This window comes from Aphelocoma coerulescens, chromosome 6 (assembly GCF_041296385.1).
Source record: "Aphelocoma coerulescens isolate FSJ_1873_10779 chromosome 6, UR_Acoe_1.0, whole genome shotgun sequence".
Lineage (NCBI taxonomy): Eukaryota > Metazoa > Chordata > Aves > Passeriformes > Corvidae > Aphelocoma > Aphelocoma coerulescens.
This window is the reverse complement of record NC_091020.1, coordinates 6,790,379-6,799,041: the sequence shown is the minus strand read 5'-3', so window position 1 is coordinate 6,799,041 and position 8,663 is coordinate 6,790,379. Positions and strand designations below refer to the sequence as shown.

Below are 8,663 nucleotides of genomic sequence, written 5' to 3'. Positions count from 1 at the left end.
TTTTTTCTCCTTTATTTTTTTCAGGTATGGTTGACAGAATTTGCCCTGCCAAAGGAAATGTAGAAAAAAAACAAGTAAACAAATTGTTGCTGACGTTTGTATTAATCATTCTAGTAAGCTGTAGAGTAGCTGAAGACTGACATGTTCTGGTTTATCCTTATGAAAAATGTAAATAGCAGGCTACACATTAATGCTTGGAAATCACTAACTTTACTTGCCAAGGAACTATACAATTATTTTAAATTAATGAATGGAAAACTGTACATCAGGCTGTAGGCTCAAGTGGCTATTGCATGAGCTGGGTTAAACCTGAGGTGTTCCCAAGACAGCAGACCTTTCTCCTTCTTTAGGATAATGATCAAGCAAATATTTAAGAAACTTTCTAATGAGGTCATGAGTAAAATGTGATGTATTATTAGACACACATTTGAACTCTTATTAAAATAATAGAAAAATCCTGACATATTAAAGGCATGGTATAATAAATCCAATTTGACCTGGAGCCATGTGTGGAACACCATTATTAGGATTTGTCTTTAATAAAAGGCTTTCCATTTAGTTAATAAAATTTGAGACTCTACTAATTTTGAGCAAAGTTTCTTCCATGCTTGAAGGGCTGGTCTGCCCCATGTCAGGTGGTCCATGCTCTGTGAGAAAGCTACAGCAATAAGAGTGTTCTCATCCTCTACATCCAGGCACTAGGCCTGGATTCTGAAGAAAGAACGGCAAAGTTGCCACAGGCCCTCGATTTTCCTACAAGCCAAATACACAGGCTAAGAATCTGTCAGCTCAGTGCTTTGGCAACTGACACTCCAGCTGATCCATGCACATTGTGGGAAGGTCAGTTAAATTGCTCTCAGTTTATTTCAAAAGCCCTCAACCCTTGCATACAGACATGATGGACTGAAGAGTAATGACCACTCAAAACCAAAGGAAGTAAAGCTGCTGTTGCCACCTGAAAAACAAATGCTGTGAGGACAAAGCAGCTCACTCTTGCCAGCCATGCAGTTATAACAATTTTTCCTGCTATTGAGAAATTTGCAAGTGAGATGTTAGGCAAGAGAAGATCTTAGTGCTGTTATGGTGAGCTTAAGTTAACATCTTTTTTAAAGTACACACCATTCTGGCCACAGAGTGATGGAAACACTTTTATTTGTTTTTTGCTAATGCAGAACAAGCAGGTAAAATGGAGGCAATATTAATGAACATATTCTGTTCTTGTAAATCAAGAGTCACTCAAGCGAGTGGTGCGTGTTCAGCTCTGGGCACCCAGCTCAAGAAAGATACTGTGAAATACATGTGGGATTTTGAAATAGACACTAAATAGAAAATGGAAAATATAATCCAAACAAAGATGGAAAAGACTGGGACCTTCTTTCCTTTAGGGTGAAAAAACTTAATCAAAGATATTTGTATTTTGGAAACACTTTTATAGTCAAAGAAAGGAATGTGATGAACACTTACTGTCCCTTTCCTTTTTAGCAAAAGAAAACACACAAATTTTAAAGCTTGGAAGGAAAACTCTTGTGGCATATCATCAAGCTGCAAGTGCTACAAGACAGCAGTGATGCCAAAATTTAAGTAAATTAAAGAATACCATTTTTTTACTTTTAACTGCCACTCTGAATTCATGTCCAGACAGAGACACAAAGTGAAGTTTTGACAGACTAAAAGGCTTGCCACCTCCGCATATAAAAAAGCCTGTAATTACTAAGGGCTTGGGAAGAGGTTGTGTATGAAACAACTTCCTTCTGCAAGAACTCCTGTATCACCACCTAACACTGGACAAGAGCCAAAAAACCCCTTCAGGTCAAACAATGTATATTACAAATAATATCATTTTCTAACTATTTTGCAAGAAGTTTATAGAAATGTGAAGAAACACTGTAACAGAATAAAAGACACTTCACTATTTATAATTTTTCTCCCTTTGGGGAGGTACATAAAAAACCATTTAGAAAGCTATCTTGATACAAAAATCTTGAAAGATTGTTCTTTCCTCATAAAAACCAATTTATTTCGATGTGTCTCAAACTGGGTTTTTTTGAGTATATAATACATATATGGAACAATTACAGTTTAACCATTTCCTAATGGTTATATGAAGAGATCATAATATCTTACATTCCCATGATCCCTTAAAGCAAACTGCAGCAGCTTTAGCTGCAGCATGATTTTCATTAAATCACTCAGCTGCACTGTCTTGCCTTGCAATTGTCAATCCCACTTTGCTTTTTCATGGACTCTTTTTCCAAAATTAAAATGTCTAGCAATTCCCTTTGCATTTATTACAGTAATTTCATAACTGGGCCAAAAGAACACTCTACTTGAGCAGCTCAGTTAGCTCTAAATTAGCAGTGCCACACCCAGCTCTAGGTGGTGAAGAGGATAGGAGTTCCCCTTCAGCACAAGGCTGCCTGTGAAAGGAAAAACAATTAATGGATGGATTAATTAATTAATTAATGGATGTCAGTGGCTCATTTATGAAGCCACCTTACAAAGCAGAGAGCAAGATGTAAATCTGCTTCATGGCTTGTTTTCCTGCAACACTATGAGAGAAGGAAGATGAAACCTAAAACAGGATGTTTTGTTTTGGCACATTTGTGGAGAAAAGATGCATCCCAGGTAACATTTCTAACTTTACCTGCTCAAACAGGGTGGAGTCCACTGCATTCACTGGATGGCAGATAGCATTGATTTAACTTGAAAGCCAGTTAAATGGCTTTTCCTCCCTTCCTCCAGATCAGAAAACTGAGGCTGATACTGTTTGCTGTTGTCAGTATGAGCCCACAGGGGTACATTCATGGCGGGCCCAAGGGAAAAGTAGCTGCCCCTGAGCTCACTGAATTTACAGCAGCCATCATCCATGGTTTATGCACTGGAGTAAAGCTTCCAGGGTGAAGAAAATTACACCAAAACCCTTTTATTCTAGAAAGGTTTTTAATTTCACTTGCATATCTTAACAGAAATACAATATGCTAGCAGCAAAAAAAGAAGATTTCTATTCTAACATTTCACAATACATTAGTGTCCAAATCTCCATTTTTCTATTAAGGCAGTCTGCATTAATTACAAATCAACTCTGAATACTCTGACAGTATTTCCAAATACGTACAAGCCACCATAAAATAACTATTAATATTATTACCATGGGAAAAAAAAAATCACAATACTAGTAAAAATGTAAACATTTGAAGTAATGCCTTTAAAACCACAGAAGATACCATCTACCATTCCAGGACCAAGTAAACAGCTGAAGATATTAGGTAAATATAAAAAGCTAATAAATTAAGTCTTTGTTCAGTCAGTATTTCAAAAGTTGTTCATGTTCTGTGAAACTTTATATTCAAGTTTGAACTAGCAATTACTTTCAAGTTGTACTTCCTAAAAGGAGAGTTCAGGCTGACTCCTCGCTCTTCCCCACATCAAGATAGCATCCGATCACTTAATTCTGGTTTTAAGCAGCATTAATTCACCCCAGCAGAGAACAAGCAGGAACAGTTTTCAGAGCAGGCCTGATGTGTTTCTCAGAAAAGTCCCTAATCCCATGTGTAGTTCAGGAGGTGCCACCAACATCCTCCCTGTGCTACACTGGATCATTTGGGCCATTCATCCTGGGAGCAGCATTTCTCCATGGACTTCCCTGCCTGGCAGGAGCATCCCAACTTGCCTACACAAATGTGAACACAAGGGAACGGGACACAAGGGCTGAGAGAAGCCACAGGCCTTCTGCTGTCCTCCAAGCCTCATCCCAGCAGGAGACTGCCTAATGACTTTTGAGTTTTGATCACTGATATTTTGAGTCATGCAATTAAAGCATCCTCATGATTGAATAGAGCCGCTAAGACAGTGAAACGCCACATTCTCTTCTCCTGCCTGGGAGCAGCTCCTCGAGGGGCACTGACTTTATTGTACAGCTGAGCTCAGTGTTTCCTGGTAGCCTGCAGGTTTTACTGGTTAAATCAACTTGCTTAACAGAAGATCCAAAGGCAATAATGGCAATACAAAAGGGGGAAAAAAAGAAAAACAAAGTAACAATAAATACTAAAACCTGAAGTCAACTCTTGCTTTGTAATAGGGATTATATAGTTCTGAAGCAGATTAACAGACTAATTAATGGCCTTGTTTGCTTAGACGTGGTCACAGCAATATCATGGACTGGCCCACATGAGTCTAATTTAAGGATAGATATAAAATATCAACAGAGCATCATGGAGAATAGGTCTTGAACAACAGGTTGCATTTTACTCTTCTATATACTAAGCTCGGCTTGCAAAGACACCTGCACTGAGGTGTTACCCACAGGATCCCTGAGTAACCTTCTGAAAACAAGATGAGCATGGAATTTTCTTTAAAAATCATAATAATTTCAAAATACAATATTAATAGGGATTCAGCAAGAAATAGAGCTGTTTTCCATCTTACTCAGTTTTTTAAAGGCTCTGGTATAAAAGGGACAGAAACTCAATGGTCTGTCTGTTTGCTTTTCCCCACCCCCTACCCATGTCACTGATGTAATAAAAACTTATCACCGCTCTCTACAAACCTTGCCTTGCATTCAATTTTAAAAATCAATGATCTGGAATAAACTGTAAAAATCACTTGCAATAAATTTGCAAAGGACATGCAGACTGCTGGAGTAGTAAAGAATGAGGACAGGTCACTTACACAGAGCAATCTGGATCACTTCATGAGCAGTATTTTAACGCTGGTAAAATACAACGCGTATTTCCAAGAAAATGTAAGGTAGGATAATAAGAGAATGATGTACCGCATTCTTGAGAAAGACTCTGAAGACGACTTGGACCATAAAAGCCAGCATGCAAGGCAATGCCTCCACAAAAGAAAAAAGGACAATGCAATTTTTGAGGAGAGAGGGAGGGAGATATTCATCAGAGTAAGAGGATCACATTATGTCTCTATACAGTCCTGATGGATCACTATTGACATATGGCATCTAATTCAGATGTCACCCTTACAAATATTTCTATACATGAGAAATACAGAGAAGAACGTGAAGATTAATTAGCCTTGGATAACATTCACTGCCATAGGAAAGTTAAGGAATTCAGTACATCTCATCAGAGAAAAGGTTAAAAGGGACATAATCATGATTTATAACTACACACAAGCAATTAGAAAAGCTGATACTACAGAGATCAATATAAGCAATCAAATGCATAAAAAGACCAAAATAACTTAAGGTGGAGCTAGAAATGCAAATAGAAAATCAAATGAAAAATGTACCTGGGGTAATTAAGTATTGCAACAGGAGGTATGAGTGAATTCTCATCACTTGAAGACTTCAAATTAATATTAAATGCCTTGCTAAAATATGTATGTTCAGTTCAAAACAAAGCCACTGAATTTAATAGAGAAACTGCTTGTTGAAATTCAATGGCCTGTTGAATTTAAAAATAATTCCTCATTATGGTGCCTTCTTGCCTTATATATTTATGAGATTTATTTTTAAATATAACCACTAAATGAAAGGGGGTTACCAAGAAAAAGGTGTTTTTTTTCTTTCCAAGCACAGCAACATTTAAGGCTAGATTTAAAGCTAAATAAACTGCAGCTGCATTTTGGAAAATATGGTTTTTCTCCCCCCCATTTATTTTTTCCATTTCTTGTTCAGAGTTGTACAGTCCACTTAGTCGACTGTCTGATTTACATAATCATGTAGTTATTCTTCAGTTTTTCTGTTCCTATTTATAAACCATTCACAAACCATCCACTTAAGTAACAGCATGATTTATTGTAAGAATGATTATGGTTGTTTCAGAGGGAAAATGGAATGTGATTAAACGAAGAATGAACAAGGACATTCTAGAACAAAGGGCTCTAATCCTGCAAAAGGATTTGTAAATGAAACCTGCCTCTCAACCCCATCCCAAATAGCCAACGAACTACTGAGGGAATTCAGCAGATACCTTTATAGCTGTGCAGCCAAGAGCTTAGCTGAAGACAAAAATTTAGATAAAATAAACCAACCAGCCAACCATGCCCACAGTATCTTCTGGAGAAATGGTAAAGCTCCCAGAGCCATCCACACTTTGGAAAAAAAAAAAACAACAACCAAACAAAAAAACAAAAAATGAACTGTATTTATACAGTTGCTGATATGACCCCCTCAACACCAGTCTGAGCACCAAGGCTCCAGAGGAAGAACTGCAAGCAGACCTTTGCCCTTGGATGAGTTCCAGCATCTGAGATAAATGCATGAACCATGGAAATGGTGGGGTGTTTAAGCAGTGGATCCAGGAGAATGCAGCTTTTCCTTATGCAGTAGATGTTTTGCAGGTGCCACAGGAACCTTAACAACCCATACTTCTTAAGGAACTGGTGAACAGTCTGATGGAAGAATATCAAGGTTCAGTATCTTCACCTGAAGTGCTTATTCTCTGCTATTGCAGAAAGAACAAGTGGTGAAAAGCCCTGTTTGTTCACCAGTAACACTGCCTGTTTACAAACCAACTCCCTACCAGAAACAGCTGAGAGGCTCCACAAAGGACGAGCTGTGTTACAGAGCCACATTTGTCAGGAAAAACAACCATAACATGAGCACGTGCTCATACCTGGCACTGCTTTTAAACACTCGTCTTAACCCAAAATAAGCAGCAGTGATGGATCATATCCTTGCTCAAAGACAGATAACCCTGGTCCATTTAGACAGCACATGAACCAGCAGGAGCTTGGGAAATCCCATGCTAAATTGATAGAACTGCCTCAGAAATTCATATGGAGTTACAGAGCCATTCAGAACAGCACAAAAGCTTTTCATACTTGATTACCATATAAGCAGTGTTTCCTAAACAGTGAGGGAGAGAGAGGGATATTTTAGGTGAAGCCAAGCATGGAGCCCAAGAAAATCTGCTTTGCAAGATCTGTGCTGAATATGTGTGAATTCCCACTTAAGTAGCCTGAGGAGCTGTGGATGGGCTAAGCTGAAGACTGGTAGAAGGCACTGGTTACATTCCTGCTGTGGGGACAGCTGAGGTTAACCTGAACACTGTGGTTTTTTGAAGATGAAAGTACTGAACTATTGTTTTCAAAAACAGCACCGCTACTCCAGACAGAGAGAAAGCCCCCCAACCCATTCTAGTGCAATTATTTAGATTATTATTAGTGAGCACTAATGAGTACAGCTGAGACTGCAGCTAGCAGTAATGCCCTGGCTTACAGGAAACACTTGAGCTATATGCTGAAATCTACTTTTACTGAAGAGTATTAGGAGAAGGCTGAGAAAATTCCAAGGACTCCTCTAAGCTAAATATGATGCCTACGGATGTAACCAGGACCTGGGGTCTAGTATTTCTGTGATGCCTTTCTGCCTAGGGGTTGGTACCGGTTTGGTTTCAGACTTGGTCTTGCTGACTAGAGAAATGGGATTCCCCGGGCCAGCTAAACCACTTTTTCTACAAGGACCAATTTTGCGAGGAGCAGCAATGGGGGTTTGCAGCTGCTGCATTTTTGTAGCTAACACTGACTCAAAGGAAGAGCTACTGGCAGATGTGTGGTCAGGCTTCCCCCAGTTTTCCTTGCCCAGTTGCTCTGTGTTCACCTGTGCTTTTGCACTGTATGGTGACTTATCAGAGGGTGGAGGTGGAGCTCTTCTTTTCTTTCCTCTGCTGTCATTAGGACTTGTAGCATCTCTTTTTGGGTCCAGATGTGTGTTTTTCTGAACAGTCATCTCATGAGATCCATCGAAGAGTGAAGCCCATAGGGCAGATGCAGACTCTTCTTGCTGGCCAAGAAGGAACTCACCATGACTCTCTTCAATTTTCCTTTGTATGATATCAGCTAAGCCCTCATGCTTCACTGGAGAATCAATGCCTGTAATTTTAAGGGACAGCAATTAACCCAGATTAAAACACCACCAATGATTTTACTTCTATCTATTTTGTTATTGCTACTCAGAATACAAAACTGCATTAGCTATGTCTCACTGAGTCTGAACTAGTAAGAGTATTAGTGGATGAAATGGAAAATATTACATATGCTATCCAAGGGAGAACTGAGGTGGCAGGAGGGAACTGTTTTTGTGACAGCTGGCATTGAGGCAGCAGGGTAGGCACTGATATTTCTTTCCAAGTAAAAGAAAAAATAATGTTCTACTGGGAAACATGTATGTATTAGATATTAAACACATTTTGTTGTATAGTGCTTTGAAAATTTCGTTTCACAGGAGGCCCATGAAAGTCTGTGACTAAATAGTCTTGTGCTGCCAGCCTGTAGAAAACAGGACATCTTTACATGTATCATTTTTCTCTATGTGCTTTAAGACTGCCTTGCTCCATTTCTTATTCTTCTTACTGAGCTTTCCCTGTACACTGCAGTAGTACCAGCCTCAAACAGCAGCAGAATCTGATTTTCAATAGAATCACAGAACAGTTTAGTTTGGAAGAGACCTTACAGATTATCAAGTCCAACTGTTAACCCAGCACTGCCAAGTCCACCACTAACCCGTGTCCCTAAGCACCACATCTGCACGACTTTTGAACACCTCCAGAATGGTGCCCCCCCCCTGCCCTGGGCAGCCTGTGCCACTGCTTGACAGCCCCTTCTGTGAAGAAATTTTTCCTAATGTCCAACCTAAACCTCCCCCGGGGCAGCTTGAGGTCGTTTCCCCTTGTCCTGTCACCTGTTACTTGAGAAAAGGAACT

General features: G+C 39.3%; 1 protein-coding gene across 1 annotated transcript in view; it reads right to left on the bottom strand.

Annotated features, from left to right (window-relative positions):
- Positions 1-2,942: 2,942 nt before the first annotated feature.
- RTKN2 (rhotekin 2) overlaps positions 2,943-8,663 on the bottom strand; it is a 34,372-nt gene continuing 28,651 nt past the window's right edge. The window contains exon 12 of the mRNA XM_069019082.1: positions 2,943-7,833. Coding sequence (XP_068875183.1) covers positions 7,280-7,833 — 554 coding nt within the window. The 3' untranslated portion in view covers positions 2,943-7,279. The remainder of the gene's footprint in view (positions 7,834-8,663) is intronic.